Genomic DNA, 19732 nt, shown 5'->3' on the forward strand with positions numbered 1-19732 from the left:
CCACTAGTATTAATTTACAACTGTTCCAGGAAGAGCACAGCTAGGCTTTTAGACCTGACGCACAAAAAACAGAGCTTTGTTTTCCTCCAAGACGTTATATGAAACTTCTACCAAGCTGGTAACCACAGACAGAGCATACCTTTAAGGCCTGTACTATGGACTTTACATAGGATTTGAGAATTTTGTCTGGAAACTGAAAAAAGATTATCATACATGGAACTTCATTTTCAAGGCTGCAATCCCACTTCAGAACAACAGCTCGCCCTCTCCCCAAGAACAACTCCTGCTGTCTTTACACTCAAAGCCAGCTAAGCAGCTCCTCGCTGCTGTTTTGCATTGATCCTTTTTCTGTCTCCCACTTCCCAACTAAGTCTCTGGGACCACTTCAGTTCTAGCGTTAATGGATCCAGGTTCACTGTCAAACCAGAGATGCCATCTTCTAGGGAAAAGTACAGTCCATAGGGCCAGGCATAAGGATATTCCTGAGTTTTCAGCACAAAACTGAATTTCAAGGAAATGTGGATGCTTCTACAGGCTAATAAGTATTCTTGCCTTGCAAAGAAAATACAGTCATCTTAGAGAGCATCTACATAGAGCTCAATGCAATAATGAAGAACTCTAGTCTCCCAAACCCCCCTTCTATTGCAGGGGCCTTTAATGATAAAAAATTTGCCTCAGAAGAACAGATAAAGGTCAGCATATTTGTTGCTAATTCGATAGGCAGCAGGTGATACTATTTTGTGGCTAGAATACTGGCCAAACTGTGTAACAACATGTCATTTCTAGTTCTGCAACTGATTTTGTGTGTGACCTTCAGTAAATTAGTTAATACCTTTGCAAAGTTGTGAATCCTTGCCTCAAACAAAAGTTCTTAACCTTCTGCTCTCCCCTGTAAATCGATGCAATGAAAATACTGCAACGCCCACCCTTGGACAATCATTTCCAAGCTTGCAGGGCGGAATACACATTTACTATTTGTCAATTCGATAATACAGTTGTCAGTCTAATGAGGAAGATCAGAATCTGTCCTAGATGTTAATGCACCAAGATCTACTAAAATCATTCCTTCTGAAGTTTTCTGATGGTGGAGGAGTTGTCCTTAAATAGTAAAGAGCCATAAGCATATACAGCCTCATGAATGCTAAGTATTAATAAGTAGTTCCGTTTCCAAGGTCAATATTCTTTTTATCTCAGGATGATTCACAAAAGTGTAATCAACCAAAAATATCTCCATTTACATCCCACTTTTATTTGTGTAGCAGTGACAAGCTGTTCCATTATCCGTGGCTAACAGTGCTTCCAAATTCTGTCATAGACGCAGTAAAAGCAAGACTGACAGATCAGTTCTGCCTACAGAATATACATCTTGGGGGGAGGACAGAAATTCCATTACAGGTATTAAAACTAGAATGAAACTTAGGAGCGTTTATTAGTCCTGATACTTTCCTGAAAAAAAAAAAGTTTCTTACTATTAGTGCTAGATCATATTATGTTATCTGGCCAAACAATGTTTTGACTCTTTCAGAGGCTTCAGTGTTGGAAGCGGAACTATTAAATTTCTACAGTGAAAAGGAACATTTTTACCGCATCCATTTCTTAGACTTGGTGTGGAAGAAAAATACATACTAAAGCAGTATCACAGTATAAAATTTTTTTGGTTAATCAAGTTTAGGATGCAAAGGTAGGAGCTTCTAAGACATCCACAGAACAATGACAAATACCTCAAATGATCGAGAAAGAGAAATTTGTCTTTCATACATGCAAGGAAGATGCACAGTTTGAATCACAACATTCTTCAACAGAGGACATCAAAGTGCAGTTTCCAAGAAAAAGACTGACAGAGATATTGCACAAAGTGACATATATTTAACATAAACTTTTGCAAAAACCCCTCAAAATTATGCAACACTAAACATCTCACTACACGCTTAAAAGAAGCTACTTGTAAGAGCAAATCAGTAAGAAATAAAAGAACCACTCAAAATTTTCAAAAATTCAATTGCTTAAAGAATGGTGCTACAACTCCCTGAATACAGCCAAAGGCACGATCTTTTCAGCATAATGCTACAGTAGTTGGAAATACAGAATAAGAATTCCACTTGCTAATTTCATCTAATCTAATAATTATTCGTTTAAATTGTTCTCTTAATGTAACGAGACACATGAGGTACTTTCCAGTATGCAGCTGTCTATAGAAAAAAAAAAAAAAAGATTTCTGTAAGAATATGTATCCATGCAGACCTTTCATTGACACACCACCAACAGAATTCATTCTTCACCCCGTCAGGAATGTTGACCTTCACTGTCAGGATCTTCAGATTTTCCCCTCGGTTAATGGCCAGAATCTGAGTGCAAACATAAATGGCAGAGACAGATGACACACAAAATATCCAAAAGATAAACTTATCAACATTTGTGTACGCGCTTGCTTGACATTCTGTAGCAAATCATGACGGTGGTATAGTAAATCAGTTCACAAAGTACTAGCATGTACAGATAATACCCACAATTTAAACACAGATTAAATCGTGCCATGGCATAACAAATCATACATTTTCCCTGTAGTCTGCAATCTCAAGATCCAGTTTATCTTAAACACACTTATAATACAAGTCAGCATGAATTTAGTTGGTGGAACAATCTTGTTTAATAACCCAAATTAAAACTCAAGAAATGAACTGAAAAGCAACTGTAATCAGAAATACAGATCAAAAAAGGAAAAAAGTTACTCCTAAGCTTCAGGCTTTATTCTGCTTCCCAAGATCAATCCAAATTTAAAATTAATTGTAAATCAGCATGTGTGACACAAAGGAAATCAGCCTAATTTAAAAGAGGATTGATTTTTAAGTTATTCACACCTAGTTCATAAATAGCTGAAAATATTGTAGATACACTCTTTACATTAATACTCATGCTCCAGCCTTAAAACGTATGCGCATTTTTCTGGCGGGGTCTGGCGTACACAACTGCATATTCATGATCTAAAGCTAAAACTGTTTGCACATGTGCTAACTGCACACAGAGTTCTATTTTAAATGGAAGTTTGTGGCTCTGCATTTAAATCCAGGATCAGAATACGAGTGCTGGATCCTGGAGGATGCTGGTGGGTATCTACTAGCCTAACCTCTCTATGAAGATGATGAGTGTTCACCTGAAGTAATCCTTAAAGCATTTATTAAGAAAACTCACTGGTCAAGGGATTTTAGAAACAGCTAGAAGCAGCTACAAATAAAAACCACATGTTTTTAGATTTCATTTTCCCTTCCAAAATACTTTAAAGTGCAAAAATAAAAAAACCTGCTAGAAGTTGACATTCCTGTATGACTACACATGTTGCTGTATGTAGCAGGCCCTGAGCACTGTCACAACAGAGCATTCTGTGTCAATCATGAACTTTAATTCAATCACTAGTTAACTCAGACATGTCACATATGTTAAATACAATGGTTTAAAATGACTCCAGGACATAGTACCAATTTATATTCCTCAGCCTTACTGCTCCTGTGACATACCAGGCCTGACATATCATTGAACAACAAAGCTAATAATAAAGATTGCATGTGAAATATTATAGCATCTGGTACCTTGACTGCCAAAGCAAATGTTTTCATGTAGAGATTAGAAAGACACATTTTAACAAATTGAATGCTTTCATGTTTATTCTGATTTTATTTTTTTAAAAAAAGAGAGAAAGTTAAATGTCAAGCTAAAATGAAATCAAAATGATGCTCACGACAGAGAATGTACCTGATAGAATTATAACGTCATCATTCAGCACGCTGTTAGAGGGGTCAATATTTGCATCACATTTTGTTTCCTGGCACTCCGTCTGCAGAATGTGTCAGTCACCTGAATTTTGCAGTCACTAATATTTTTTTTACATTTTTGTTCTTAAACAATCTGCCTATTCTGTTCTGTGACATGCGTTCAGAGAAGAACCATCATACAAGAAATGTTCAATTAAGAAAGTAATTACTGAATTTCTCCCCCTAAGCTAATAAATGTGGGGAGTTTGGGGGCTTTTTTGGGTTTGTTTATTGTTTGGGGGGCTTTTTTGGTTGTTTTTTTAAGTAACAGGTTCAAATACAGCTATTCTAGAAACAAAGTAAGCTTTTAGTTCTGGAGAAAGATTGTTTTCATGCAAGGCTGGAACAGATCCAGGGGAAGGGTTAATAAAAACAACATACATTCTTAAGAGAAAGCAGGAACCATAATTGGATCGAGACACAAGACCTATCAAACCTTATTCTGTTTATCAGAGAAATACAACATCGTTCATTTTGCACAGCTCTCCTCCATTTTCCAGATTTACTTAAACTCACTGAATAAGTTTTGTATATTTTGCCAAGGACTTTAATTTCCAATTCCTTTTTAAGTATGAGATTGAAAATAGAGCACTTGCCTCAAACATTACACTTTATTCATGAATTCTTTTCCTCCCACCAATTCAGTCATCTCCAAATACAGAAAAGCAACCCCTAGGCATACACAAGCACTGAACTGTTTACAATTGGTCAAAAAAAAAAAAAATTCTTGAAAGACTTCTTTTCCTTAGTTATTACAGTGTTGGTATAGCTACCCAACTACATCCTAAGAGTCCAGTCAGGTTCTCCTTGCTGCCAAAGGAAAGAACTGTGGCTGAACCTCCCAACAGCAAAATGCTCCAGCTGTAAACACACACAGGTATCCCACCATGTCAAAATCTGGAGTCAGGCTTTTTAAACAAGTGGGTTTTTTTCCTCATTTCAGGTTCAGTATTTTAACTTTTACAGTCAAACAACCCGACTCCATGCCAGTCCTGATTATTTCATGGCACGTCTCAACACACAAAATGACAATGGCACAGAAAGGAACCCAGAACTACAGCGTGTGCAATGGCAGCTGCAGAACCACACTGCAGCTTTCTGCGCACCGGTTTACCTTGCAGCAATACATGCTGCAAGGCACGCTCATGGCTACAAATGCTTTGGTCATAAAGGCACAGCTTATTCTCTTATAGATAACATGCTAGTTTACTGCCCATCGCCTTTACTTACATGTAAGCTGGAGCAGAGTTGGGTTAGAGCAGCTACACAGACCTTTAAGATTACTAACACTTCCATACTCTAGCGATGACCAGTTTCAGTGTAGTATTTTATGGAATCCTTTATTTGCAACTCTGCAAAGAGGTGATTTAAAGCTGACTTCTACTTTTGCCTCCAGGTAAATGCATTGAGAACACTTGCCTGTGCATGGTCACCAAAGCAGTAACTTCAAAAAAGTGAATTTTGCAAATGTTCTTCAAACTCAGCAATTTAACCTGCAGTCCTGGGGGATCAGTAAATTTTATAAATCCCTCTGAGTTTCAGGCTTCCCTATATCTTTTTTAGGTATAAGTTTCTTTTAAAAATGCTGAACCAAACCAGAGAATTTCTTCACTTTAAGAATCTACACCTCTCCCAAAGCACATTCAAGAACACCTTTTTAACCAGCTTTTTGAATACATAACAGTAGTATTTCTTCAAGCCTTAAATGAAGGAGAAACTAAGGACTTTTAGGTATTAAAAGGGATGGTTATAACCCAAGAAAATAAAAGAGGAAAAAAAATGGTCATTTGCATCAGCAGGGCAGTTAGGTCAAGTAATAAAGAAATTGAAAGTTATAAGAATACTTTTGAAAGTCCAATACCAGAGTTTACCTTAAGGAAGCACTGGCAGATAGAAGCAATGGCAGATAAAGAAAACACCTTTTCTTTCCTTATTTCATCACCAAAACACAAAAGGGAGACAAAGAAAGGAACTGGAAAATTAACAAAGAACCCAAAATCAACAGAAATGAGAAGTTACAGTATTTTTACAAAGCAGGGAATTCTGCAATCCGCACATGTCAGACGTGATCATAAAATACATTTTTTTCCTTGACTAGTACAAAAGAGCCCGACATATCTTGGGCCCTGAAATCTCAGTTGAAGCACAAACAACTCCGATTTTTTTAGATTCGTAATAGAGAAATATTCAATGTGTTAGAATAGGGAATAGCAGTAACATACAGACGCAAGACAACACATAAGAGTGCAAAAACATCCCCTAATTACAGGACTACCAGCTGCAAGAACAGTGGTTTTTACTTCACTGCAGAGCCAGAATGCAAAAAGAAAGAGGCATTAAGGTTAGCAACAGACACAAGGAGCAATAAACCAAACCAGATCGAGTTAATCTTAATGTCAAATGGACAAACTAAGGACACATCCTAGATCAGAAACAGTTCAGCCACATGGTCAGAGTGCTGACCAGGTTTGAGAAGTCTGTTTTCTTGCCCTGGCTCTATCTGAGTAACAGTTTTCCTCATGTAAAACAGAAAAGAAAAGAAAAGGATGCCTTGAACAAGTAGTAAATCATAGCATCATCCCAGAAAACACCTGTACACCCAATACTCAGTATATCTCAGTATTCACCAACCTCAGTGCAGGAAAAACTATACAGTGTTTGACAGCCAAAGTATTCATTCAACAGTAAAGCACACAAACAAAAAATCCATACAGCAAAACAATCTTCAGATGAATCTACAAATCTTTGTGATATGTCACCACAGTAGTCTCAGATTGCTCTATTGACTTTTCCAGACTCTCTAGAAGCAAGATTTCACCAAATAATTGCTGATAAAAATACAGTAAATGTTCGTATCAAGTACAAAGAGAACAATTACAGGTACCTTTTCAAACACCTACAGAAGGCCTGTCTATTAAAATCATCTGTAGTAATTTAGTCTTTCACCTAACACCATCCATATAGGGAGTTGGAGGCGAGAGTTTAAAATTAGCCCATAGATGTTGTGAAATATTTTTTGTAATAAATTCATTTCAACACATGCAACAAAAACCTTTATTAATTCAAAACATCACGACATCACGTTGTTTTAAAATAGGGAGCAGAGAGAAAATGAGAGCATATCACAGATATAAAAGGAAAAGCATTCTGCTGTAAAATAAGGCAGCTTTCTAAAAGAAAAGGACATTTCTGGTTTGAGGTAGCAAGGAGGGTCTTTTTTGTGTGTTATTTTGTTCTGGTTTGGGGGGTTTTTTGGTTTTTTTTTTTTGTTTTTTTTTTTTTTAAAGGTAGGTAATTGTGATCAAAATAAGAGACAATTCACTTGGTGATTAATAATGAAACAGGACAAAGGTCTTGACAGTTGCATTGAGTGCATCATATTTCAACCTTTGAAATTCAATAACAGGGCAGCCTAGCTATCAAGTCATCAGCTAGTAAGTTTGCTTTGGCCCTCATTTCTTTTTCTAGTCATATAGGTCTAAGCCTGGGGCTTTGGGAAACCAAAGATGCTTCACAGAAGGGAATACTGAGGACTTGCAAAACAAACCCATTTTTGGGGTAATGCGTGGGATGTTCTCCTGAGCCTTTCTATTTTGATTGTTCATCTTTTACATGAAGTTGCTGCTGACAAGAGCTGCTCTTGTAGGACACCTTTGATTTCAATTTTCTGAATCCTTCCTTGATACTTCTCACCAGTTTCACCTCACAGATTTAGTGTCAAATGGCTCAGAGCACTGACTCAGGTCTGCAGCAAACATACAAAGGAAACAAAGTTTATCCAAGTTTGTTTCAAATACTTACATTCCAACCAAGCAGCTGCCATTACTACACCACCACTACCCCAGTCTCACCCCTGCAGACAATAAATTATCGTTTAGCCTTAATCTCACTCCTGATAACACTTGCAATGCACTTGTCACTGGGGGAAGGGAGGGAGGGTGTGACATATACTGAAAATAAATCACACCAGTATTGAAATCTCCAATACATAAATCATTATAAATATCTGTTTAGTAAGAATTGATTAGACAGACACACTTAATAAGCAGTCCTCTGCTCAATTCCTTAAAACAGAGATTAACAGCTTAGTCCTGCATTTCAAGAAGTTGAAAGTCTCTTTTCCCTTTGATAACTGAAAAGCAAAGTCAAGTATCTTTAGAAACAGTTTTAAGCAACAAAATCAAAAGCAAACCATCTTTGCTGTAGTTAAAATTCTAAGAAAAAAATACAAATTTGTAGGTATACCTGATGATGTTGAATGTTCTTTATATTACAAGAAAACTCATGGTACAGTTGGAATTTATCAATATCTTTTTCATTTCCACTTTTGGACGACACTTTTGCCAAGGTTGACTGGATACAAACGTACCTTTGCTGACATCTGAATAAAATAAACAAATCAATAAGGTATTTTAGCATGAAACTTGTAACAAGTCGTTAGTGTCTGTATTAAATAAAAATGAAATTTGCAGTCTGCCCACTTACAAGTTATGTTAACTCTAGTTACCTGCAAAACTGTATTACACATCTCAATGCTGAGACTGACATAATATATACTGACTGGAACATACCAAGAGAAGACATTCAAGCAGACCTCAGGAAAAGCTGAACACAGTCCTTCTCCCGAAGGGAATGGATATTCAAAAGGCACCATCTGCACTTCAGTTTGGTCAGTTATTGGTTCAACATCACACAACAGATTTTGGGAAGTTGCAAAAAAATTATAGTAGTTATCTATTTTATACAAATGCAACATCTCTTTTGAATCTAGCCAGCCTCAGAACTGATTTCTTGCTTTGAGTACTTAACACCCATAAAAGTTTTCATTAGTTTTAGGAGTAACAGGGATCCCAAGTAGACAGCTTCCTGAATGCTCCTCATGATTATTATACATACTACACAGCTGAGGATAAACAGGATACATCTGTAGAGCACTACACATCCAATTAAGGAGCTTCTAGTGGTCAAAAGAATTAAAGTGATAGTCTGGTAGTAACAGCACATCCTTTACAAAACAACCCTTTCATCGAAATGATCACATTGCTGTGCTCTTGATGAAATTGGCCGTTACAATAAATGGCAAACAGGGGTCAACTAAAGAGAACTGAGCCAATTCAAACCAACACTACATGCTCCTAGGCAGCTCCTGTTCTTTGCTAACCCTGTTCTCTGTCCCAGATGGTACACATGGTGGCGGGGGGGGGACCAACAACAAACAAGCAACTATTACTCTGCCACACCGACCACCCAGACATGACAACCTTGAAGTCATCATGTAATGTAAGAAAACTTAGATTCAGCTAACACAATCAAAGGATCAATAGCTCCTCCTTTACGAACAGTCATATTAGTTTGCCTTATTCACTACCAATGCCAAAATCAACCATCACTGCACACTAATTACACTGACTGGTGTCAAGCAGTAAATATTGGAGCAATAGCTTAAGCAGATGAACCTCTGAAAAGTTTTAGCTGGAAGGAAGTGCAAGGAGAGAAAGCTTTCCCTTATAGACCACTTACTGCAAGGGAGGTCGGCTCTATATGGAACAGAGCCACAGAGAATTTTTCTGTCTTTGGGAGTCACAGTATCCTGCCATGCTCACAGCAGATCTCTCTTCCACTGATAGCCAGACAGGCAGAAAGGCTAAATAATGTACCTCCAGCACAATTGAAAGAATGAACCTAAGTCAATCTCACAGTAACACTGTTTTCACATCGTTAAAAAAAAGTTAGTTATCTATCTGCACACTAGGAGACTGAATCTTACTGTGTAATCAGGAAAGTTTAGAAAGTAAAAGTCAAACTTACAATTTCCTGATAAAATCCAGTGTATCTTTATCTTTAGCAAAGATGTCAGCTAAAATATGCTGTACTCCAGCCTCTACTTCCTGGATAGTTGAAAGTCCTTAGAAGAAAAAACAACAATTATAGAAAAAACTAATATGAAAAATTACTTTACACAATTGCACAAGCACTAAGAAAAGATATACAAGCTGAAAGAAAATTGATGCCAGATATAAGACCAATTTGCAGAGGTTTCAATGAAGAATCCTAATTCATTAGATTATTTTTTTATTAACTAAGCCTCCTTTCCAAAATATTTGAAACCATGGTATTTTTTCTGAGCCTGAAGTGACCAATACAGTATCATAAATCAAAATGTCATTAAAATGAGAGAAAAATAATTTTTTTTTTTTACTTTGGTGCTAACTGATCTTGACATTTATGATGCAAATTAATTATTTACAATAGTAAAATTGGATATTTAACTATAATTTTTGGGACTATAATAAAATAAGCAATTGCAGCAAAAGTCTACACATTTTGCTACTGATGTGGAAACTGCCTAAAATCTCTGCAGGCAACCCTGTCTTTTCTCTGTGTAATAGTTTTATATTTCCACTGGTTTGTAGCAGGAGTTTGCACAGTGACACTTCTGAGGTCAAGGTACCCTCATCCTCTCCCATGAAACACTGTTCGAACAGTTAAGTTATAAAATGTCTCCATATGCAAAGTATTCTAGAGAGCTGATAACAGGATCATTCAGGTTTCCAGCGTGCAGAACCATCCCTCACTTCAAAAGACCAGAAGAGGTGGCACAGTATTCTCCTTAGCACAGCAGTTGAATTGGACCAGAACCAGAAGGTAATGAAATGAAACTGACATCTTGTATTTTAAATCAAAATATCTAACCCTGTTTCTAGCAACAGTCAGTAACAAATGCTTCAGAGCAAAAAGCAAGAATTCCAGAGTTGGCAGATGCAGCATTAACTGTCTCCTTTAATACACATTATTTATCACTCTTCTGTCTGATGGGCTAGCAATATCTTGAAAGAGCTTTAACAACACCATTTTTTTAAAACTGCATAGCCGTAATAACTAATATTTGTATTGAATCCAGAATCCTGCTTCTGATTGGGCTATAGAGTTACACACTATGAAAAATTAATCTTGCTGCTTTTTTTAAGAAGGAGAAGCTAAACTTACCTGCAAGACAGAAAAATTAAAAAAACTAAGAATAAGGATCTGTTATTAAATGCCTGAACTGATCAGAAGTTGTGGAATTTGGATCCTTACATCTATGAGTTGTGTTTCTTATGGCAATAGTAAATGCCATGTCAGAATACAAAGCTAAAAGAATTAAGACATGCATTACATTGAAGTGACACTCAAGTCCCAGAAGTGTACGTGGCAACATTATTTTAATTCTAGCAGAGAATTTGAATGAGATAAAATATGAAAAAACTGTTGAGGATTAAAGAAATAATCAAAACATTCCCATTAAACAAGCACTGCTCACATGGGTATTTTACTCTGTCAATTGCAAAAAGAGCACATATTTGTGTAATTAGAGAAATATTTGACCATGCATACAACTAAAAGGAAGAGCAAAGTTTTCTGGTGAGCCTGCTTCCTTAACTTTCCAATATCTGGCTTTGAAACACGAACTGCTGTTTGTATTTCAGTTTATTTTTAGTGCAGGTTTAAAAACACCAAGAATTTAAAAGAACTGAATATTAAGATTTGCTGAAAAACTTCTCTGTATGGCAAATGGCTCACCCCTTTAAAAAAATTTACTCTGATCTCAAGCTGTATATAGGTTGTCAAACTGGCTCCCAAGTTAATAGAAGTAACCCAGTTCATAGATTTATGTAATTTCTGATGTGCCTTTCAAATGAAAACCGTTATATAAACATAAGCAACATTATTTTTAGCACAAAATTGAAAATAGGTGTACTGATTTTCAAAAACTGAAGTGTTTACGCTGCAACAAACAGCGCTTCCTTCTGAATGCACCCTAAATAATTTATTTGAACTTTCACCATGAAGATTTTCTTTTGGCTCTTTAGACTCTGCCAGAATAGTCAGATATGTGGTTGCAATATACTGCTGTATGAAGTATGCTAAAATGCAGTAATTAAACAATCAGAATATTTGGTAACTGATTTTCAGTGCAAAGTTAAGATCATTTTATGAACACTATTTAAATAAAGTAAAAGAACAACTGAAGTGGGAAGAGTAAGGGTCAGCCTCACTAAGGAGGTTCAGTACCTTTATGTTAAAATTCAAAATGTAAGTGTTGGGGCAGGGAAGAATAAAAGCATGTCTCTATTTTAACACCATAGAGCAGGTTGCAGCAATCTTTGTATTTTATTGTCAGAGATTGCCCCCTACAGATTCAGCCATAACTGCATTCACAAACACACAGAATTTTGCAGTCTATATGTGACAATCATATCATCAAAGATCGTGCTCAAATTTCAGAAATTACATCTTCTCCAACCCCTGCTGTCATTCAATAACAAAAATTCTCCCTCTCACTCCCAATCACCAAGGCCAGTTTATATTAAGCTATGCTTTGATGGGTGACAATAAAGAATATAAGCATAAGCCCCCTTGTACAATCAGCGTTGAATCTTCAGTAAATAATTTGAATAGAACCATGGCAAGGTCTCAGGCGTGCAGCACAGTTCCCTCTCTCTTACCAGTAAATCAGACGTCAACTATAATGTCTCCAGACTTCTCTCTCCTATACCAGAATTATTACTATTTACAATACAAAAAGACAAGAAAGTTTGGAAAGCCACTGCATTAAATGTAAACTCTTACCACACTTTGCTAAAAGAACTGTTCAATTCACAATAATTGTGTAACTTCCAGCAACGTCAGAACAACTAAAGTGATTACCCTTTTAAAACATTTTCAGACATTTAAGGCATTACTGCTCATAGAAGCAGAGCACTTACCTTTGGTATTGGGTCTAATGTAAGAAAAGAGATTGAGTTCCATAGGACTCTGCAGGAGGGAGAGAGCAGCAGATTCTAATCCCAGCTGCTTCGCCCTCTGGGCTTTGGTGCCTTTACTCCCAGTTTTATAAGGTGCAGACTTAAAACAAACAAACAAAACCCACAGTTATTAAAAGGCAAGGAAATACTTCTGTCATGCTATGAACTTTGCATTATGCACTATTTAGTTACAACAAGACAACATTTAAACTAAAGATGATCTGAAAGACAAGTGTACTGACCACATGGTCTAATTCTTCCAAAGTTCTGCAATTTAATAATGCTGTTAAAAGACATCCAGATAATTTCCCTTCTTTCTTCAACTTCTGTATCATTGTATGAGTCTTCTTTGCAACAGTACTAAAAAGCAAGAGATTGATATTAACAGTCACATTTCACAGTGGATTAAAAAGGCTATCGATTGTGACCTTGTTTATTACAATACTGAAGCTCTTTGAAACCCCTGAAGACTATATCTCATGCTAATCCAGAAACAAAGTCTGATAATCCAAAAGAGTTTCTATTACTCTCTTTCTCCAATTAGTTCAAAACTGTACCAAAATATCTTGTGGTAGCTTTAAGAAATAACAATACTGATACTAATTACCGCTATATACATTTTTACAAGATTACTGGCCTGGAAGCCAAATAAAAAGGCTTTAAATTAAATCCATGTTGATAAGCACTTACAGCTGTAATTTGTATCAAGATAGGTCTGCAGCATCAAGTACAGGGTACCAGATTTTAAACTCTTAGATCTTCAATAAGATACCAGTGAGCAACTGCAAGCAGCAAGGGTACTTTGTTATGATTTAAATTATTTGTTCAGACAAGAAGTCTCCCAGACCACCTTCCCTCTTTGGAAAGAATCTCTTGCTAGGGGATAGCGGGGAGTACAAGGAGGAAGACACCATGTTGACTCAACAGCTGTCAAGTCTCCTCCCTTGCCATCTCAAGAACACATAGCCACCCAAAAGCAAGAAGGAATGAGAACAGGCTTATCCACTGCTGCAGCAGACTTTGCTGATCATGTATTTGTTGCAATGGTCTGGGATAGTATAGCCTGCCCTCCTGGTACACTACAACCTCAAGCACTGCTCTTCACTAGAAGCTTTTCTGCTCCAAGCAGGAAGCCAAGGGATTCTTAGTGATTCTTTTTCTAAGGGTGCAGCTTACACCTAACAGGCTACGTATCTCCAGAACCTCTAAACTACTCTTTTAGTAAGAGTTTTTTTTCTCTGCAGTTTTAAAAATTAAGATCCTAATTTTTCTTTGGCAATTAAGAATGCTAGATTTCTTGTTACTTACAGTAAAAAAAAAAAAAAAAAAAAAAAGAGAGAAAGACAGGTATCAAGCATAATGACCTCAGTTTTAAACTTTCTTCTTTCCTTTATAATTGTAGCTTGTACAAAGTACCAAAGCAAGGGAGACAGAAGCAGCAGCCGGCTGTTACTTACCTCCCTCCCAGATACCTCCCCTGCATTAATTTACTTACCGTAGCTCTTCCAATGTTTGCTGTACTTCTCGCAAGGCATCCGCCTCCAGATTATTGATGAGCTCTTTTCGATACCGAGCAATAAAAGGAATTGTATTTTCTTCTTGAAAGAGGCGAATTAAGTTTGCACATACCCATGGTTCAACATTTGTTATTTCTGATAATGCCTGTCATAAGAAAAAAAAAAAAAACCACAACCACAAAAAAAAAAAACAAAAAACAGTTTTAAGGTGATAGATTGCTTTAAACAGCCTCTCGCTCAAAGTTCAAAACCATCCGCAGAATATTATGCCGGCCAGCAGGGACTACCATCTTCCCTAAGACAGGATGCCAGCCTTCCCATGCATCCAGCCACCACTCTCACTACTTCAGAAAGACAGGCAGCAACCCACGTTTCCAGAAACTTGTAACTACAGAAAAAAAATGCAGGAGGAGTGTCTCTTGAGAAGAGTTAAAAAAACCAATCATCTAAAAAAGTAAAATCAGAAAGACAACAAAATGCAGATGGCAACTCAGAACTTTTTTTTTTTTTTTTTTTTTTTAAAAACCAACACTGACATACCTCATGGTTAAACAAAACAAACCCAGACCTGATCCAAATCCCACTCCACAATAATTGGAAACTATCATCATACTACAAAAGGTTTCAAGATGAGCCAAGCCTCACAAAGTTAAAACATGATTTTGTACAAATTGGGCTTTCTAAAGATATAGCGTATCCATATGGAATGGAGGACAAACTGTAAGTACCTTAGCTTAGTAACATTTTAACTAATGCAATTTGTTTGTACTTTGATACAGTTATTCCCACAGAGAGGATGTAAAAGCCTTTCAAATGTTTTATTCTGAAGCCTAAAAACACAACTCCTGCACAATCATATTCACTGCTTTTAGAGCAATACTTAAAGATCAAGTTCTCCACCTGCATTTCCAGGAATATTTTGGAAGACTCAAGAACAAAATTTTACACTTTTCTTAAGAAGGCAGTACTAAGGATGATGAAAAGGATGTATGCAATCTATTCCCATTCTGTTCGTATTAAAATTTTCCATAACCATCACAGCCTCCCCAAACAGGAACTATCCTAAAACTCTCTTGATCTAAACAGCTTCAAAGTTAACATCCTACAAAAACAAAAATGATATCTCCCTTGATGTCACTGTTGTTCCAAGAATGCAATCTTCTACTTGATGGTGCTGTAAATTGGTGTCAAATGAGTCTCTACAACAAAACAATCCACACTAACTATAATCTTAAATTCCAAAACTGTGCACACAGATATCTCAAATCTTTCAGTACCCCTTCCTGCAAGAGTTTCAGCTGCCTATATGCACAAAAAAAAGCCCACGTGCCGATAGAGAGGAAATGTGCAAACTGCTCCAGGCAAGATTTGTACTAAGGGCTGCCTAAGTCACAGATATCAGAGTAATGTTAAAGTTTTAAGTTTTAACAGTTACCAAAGAACATTTACTTTTATACATGTCTTATGACAATTTAACCTGAGTTTAAATGACTACTTAACAGCACAATGACTCTCTGACACTCCAATTGATGCCAAGAGGACTGAAATTGTATGGTAAAGTGCTAAGTGCTAATAATTAGCTAATTATGTAGGAAATGGTTTCATTGATATCTCAGAAAAGGAGATCTCATACCTGTACAATATCCCAGTTCATTTCAAATTCTTCTTTTACTTTGTTGCCTCCTAGGTTTTTAACTGGCTTTCCTTCAGGACATGTAGTCGACTTAATCTTTTTGAAAGGTGGTTCATCAGATGCAAAATCCTCCTCAGATTTCTCATGTTTCACTTGATTTCCTACTACAGGAATGCTTGTTGAGGGTTCTTCATCGCTCTCTAAACTCTTTGCATTCTTCCCGTGGAATGAATTTATTTCCATTTTTTTAGGCACTTCTAGCTTCTGATTTAAAGTTTTTGGTTTAGTGCCCACATCATCTTCCTTAGGTTTTAGAAGTTGCATTCTATTATCTTCAATAGGCAAGGATACATCCTGACAAAAAGGCATTGAAACCATATTAAGCATTGACTGTTACAAACTGATTCAACATTTCAATTAAAACCTAGGAAGACCTGATACCAGACATCATTTTCCCCAAGCGGCGTGTCTGCAAGGGAAATCCCAACCCAGAAATCAAATAACCTGAAATATATCTTGCATGGAGGAAAAGATACAAACAAACCCCAGCGGATATGTGATTTAAAAGATCAAATAAAATCATCCTGGAAAGATTTTAATTGGGCTCTTCTTCAGAAGACACCGACCTACAGCCCTTGCCTCCACTCATCTCAACAAAACAGGGAACTGTCAGGCAGGTAAGCGCTCTTCTATTGAGGTGTTAGGTGCAGCACGGGAACTGGAACTGAGATTTGATATTGTTTAACCTTGGACAAGCAACACCTTTCCTGAATTTCCCCAGAGATATTCTTCAGAGTCCAAGAATGTATTTCTCAATATGCCACGTATGTCAAAACATTCAGAAACATTAGTGTAAACCACAAGGACCGGCTTCTGTCATGACCTCACCTCTGATGTTAATCTTTGACAGAAGTAAGTAACTTCTCATAGAAATGCATCTTATATCCATCATAATAAAAGTGCAATCCTTACTGGGTTGAACAGCCGTGCAAGCAAACATAAGTACAGGCCTTCTTTTTGTTGTTGTACCCAGCTGGTGAAAAGGTGGAAGACACCAAAGGTGCAACACAGAAACCAGAGACAGTAGCGTTTAGTTTTCATTACAGAAAGAACCGAGGTATTTATTTGTTTTTGTTGTTGGAATAGATCTCCAGGAATGTTCCATTATCATTGGACAAAATTTTAAAGGAGGGCCCTTAGATCTGGGGCACTTATATACATAAGACACATTTATCAAACATACCGAATATTCACAGTAACAGTGGCATCAGATGAGCTGATCAAACTCAGGCAACAAAGCAAACTATAACTGGAAAAATTCTGCCCATGTTACTTGCCAACCACAGTAACTAAACGCCTCTTGCTTACAGATACTCACCATTTCCTCTTTTATTGCCACCTTCTTGACCTTTTTCCTGGCCACAGCTGACCGTGCAGCAGTAACCTTTTTAGTTTTTGCCTCATTTTTCTTTGGCAACTGACGTCTCTTGGCGATTTTGCCTTTTGGCTCCCACTCCTCCTCTTCCTCCTCTGATTCAGAGCTCCTGAAAAACAAGTGAATGAACAGTATTGCTTGTGAGAAGAATAAAAAAAAAATAAATACACAAGCAAGCCAGTCTGAGCGTTTTCTGACATGAAGCGACAGGAAAAATGAACAGAAAGATAGGCAAGCTCAACAAATACAGGCCTTTCATGCAGTTGCACAGCTAATGGCTGTAATAATTTACCAAGCTTTCATAAAGCTGGTCACTGGGATGTGTACACATCTGATTCTGTGTGGACAACTGGCAATTCAGTTTCACGCTATCTTCGCTGTGAGCATGAAACAGCATAGGTAATTTGTGTTTTATAATTCAAGCTTTGTGCATTAAAACTTTTTAATCAGCCTCTCAGAAACTGAGTGTTGCTCTTACGCAATTGCTCGTGCTTAGCATAAACCTTTAAAAAAAAAAATCTTGAGGAAAAAAGTAATCTTACGAATTTAGAAATGAAGGTAGTTCATCATCTTCTGATGTATGGGCTTTGGCTTCAGATTTCACCCTCCTTGGTAGAGATGACATCTGAAACAGGCGAGAAGAGAGAAACAGAACATTTAGTTGAAGTTATATTCTGTTATTAATCCACTTAACTCACTGCCAAGTGTGCCCTCATAATGTCTTCAACAATCACAAAAGCTTCCTCTAGAGCGAGTTTGGATTTCTTAGTATCCAAGAATTTAGGCCACAGCAGTACACATTCAACAGTCTTTTCAACTGAGCAAACAGAAAAACCAGCACTATAGCCTCTCAAGTTATTTTTCTCTCCAAATGGAGGTAACTGTTTGGCTTGCATATAATGCTATCCTAGCAAAAAGCATCCCGGTTCTCAGACATATTATTGGGTGTCACTTATATAGTGTCTAAGAAGCACAGAAAATAAAATTAAGATCTAGTAAAGTGAGCATGTGGTTTTGATGTGAACAGGACTAGAAGAAGATCGTCCATTTTGATCTAGAATTTCACCTTCAAAAACTGTTGCTTGCACGCATACTATAAACAATGATTTTGAAAGAGCTATTCCTTAGTATATAGAAAGTGCATAAAACAATTACCAAAGGTAAAAAGGAAAGGCACACTTTCTCCTGAGCCTGGTACAATTTCATCGTTCTTCACGTTCTGTTCTCCAATGTTTTGCACCTTGACCTCTCATCCAGCCTTACCACTGTGATGCGAGCCTTAAGGTCCCACGTTTGCACAGACACATAAGTATTTCGCAAAGTGCCATTTAACTCAAGGGCAAAACACCCTTTAATCCCACTTCATTCTGGCCTCTGTTCAAGCACTGGAAGCATAACTATTGTTATAAATAGCTTCCAGCAAGTTTTCCTTGTAAAGCAGTACCAGAATTTAAGTGACAATCTTCAGCACTGCAGCAGAAGGAGGACAATCGAGGCCTACATCAAACAGCACTAGCTATTAGCTTGCTTGCAAAACACCTTCTTGTAGCAATCATCATGGTCAGTAACAGTTCAGCATTTTTGTGCTGTTCCACTGACTGAAATCCCGTTATGGTTAGAATATGTCTGCCACAGGAAAACAGAAATCAACACAGAATGTGAAAAGTATTACTCACCTTAGTAGCTTCCCAGGTGACTTTCCACTGTCAGTTCTGAGACACCTGCAACTTCACCCAGCCACTCTGCTTCTCTGTTTTCCTTTGCTCTTTATAGCTGAACAGTCAATATCATAATCCTGAATTAATTGTATATTTATTCGCATTACCTCAGATGCATCAAAATATTTCCATTTTATATTGTACTTTAATCTGTGAATGGGAAAAACAAAAAACATTATTGATGTTTGCAACACCAGGATTTACAGAATTAGGTATCTCTGATCGATTTTTTTTGCAGGCACTGGGATACTTTTCACATGTTTCAGTCTCACTGCTCTCTCTGTTCTCAAACTAGGTATTTAGCTTACAATATCATTATCAGCCATCCTTCTTCAGCTAATCCAACTAGGTGGGGTCTTTTTAGTATTCCAGTCAATCTCAGAAGCGAGTGATCAGGTTTTAAACACTCCAACCATTCTTCTTCATACTTACCCACTGAACCATACATAGCAAGGAAGAAGGAAAAAGCCAACAGGCACGTTCTCTCACTTGAGGTCAGCCTTCCCCCTATGTAACACCACTCTCTAAACTTCCGTGCCAGTTTTGGACACCCAGCACATCACCATGATAGTTTTCAGGCTTACCCAAAAGACCAAGGAAAGCTTCATCTGGAAGGTCTTTTTTCTGCTAATATTTCACCTCAAGTGGCCAAGAGCAGGGTCTCAAAAGATCCCAACATTTGTATTAAGTAAGATTACAGCAGAAATTAAGCTTAATCTATAAAGTTAATTGTACTTCCTGACATGCAACACTGGTGACTGATTTAACTCTTCGTATCAGCATAAGAATAGGAGACAAGCTTCTTGGTTTGTGGAACCAGGCATTTTCCACATTCTT

General features: G+C 37.1%; 1 protein-coding gene across 5 annotated transcripts in view; it reads right to left on the bottom strand.

The window, feature by feature from the left end:
* Positions 1-19732, bottom strand: part of SRBD1 (S1 RNA binding domain 1) — a 132918-nt gene that overhangs the window by 107738 nt on the left and 5448 nt on the right. For all 5 annotated transcript variants that reach the window (XM_054195658.1, XM_054195656.1, XM_054195659.1 and 2 more), the window contains exons 3-12: positions 18854-19045; positions 17720-17802; positions 17121-17286; positions 15743-16096; positions 14088-14254; positions 12835-12952; positions 12554-12692; positions 9615-9711; positions 8052-8187; positions 2242-2345 (exon numbers count right to left, since the gene is read on the bottom strand). In XM_054195658.1, the coding sequence (XP_054051633.1) occupies positions 2242-2345; positions 8052-8187; positions 9615-9711; positions 12554-12692; positions 12835-12952; positions 14088-14254; positions 15743-16096; positions 17121-17286; positions 17720-17802 (1364 nt within the window). In that variant the 5' untranslated portion in view covers positions 18854-19045. The remainder of the gene's footprint in view (positions 1-2241; positions 2346-8051; positions 8188-9614; positions 9712-12553; positions 12693-12834; positions 12953-14087; positions 14255-15742; positions 16097-17120; positions 17287-17719; positions 17803-18853; positions 19046-19732) is intronic.

Source organism: Rissa tridactyla, chromosome 3, assembly GCF_028500815.1.
Source record: "Rissa tridactyla isolate bRisTri1 chromosome 3, bRisTri1.patW.cur.20221130, whole genome shotgun sequence".
In the NCBI taxonomy this organism is placed as follows: Eukaryota; Metazoa; Chordata; class Aves; order Charadriiformes; family Laridae; genus Rissa; species Rissa tridactyla.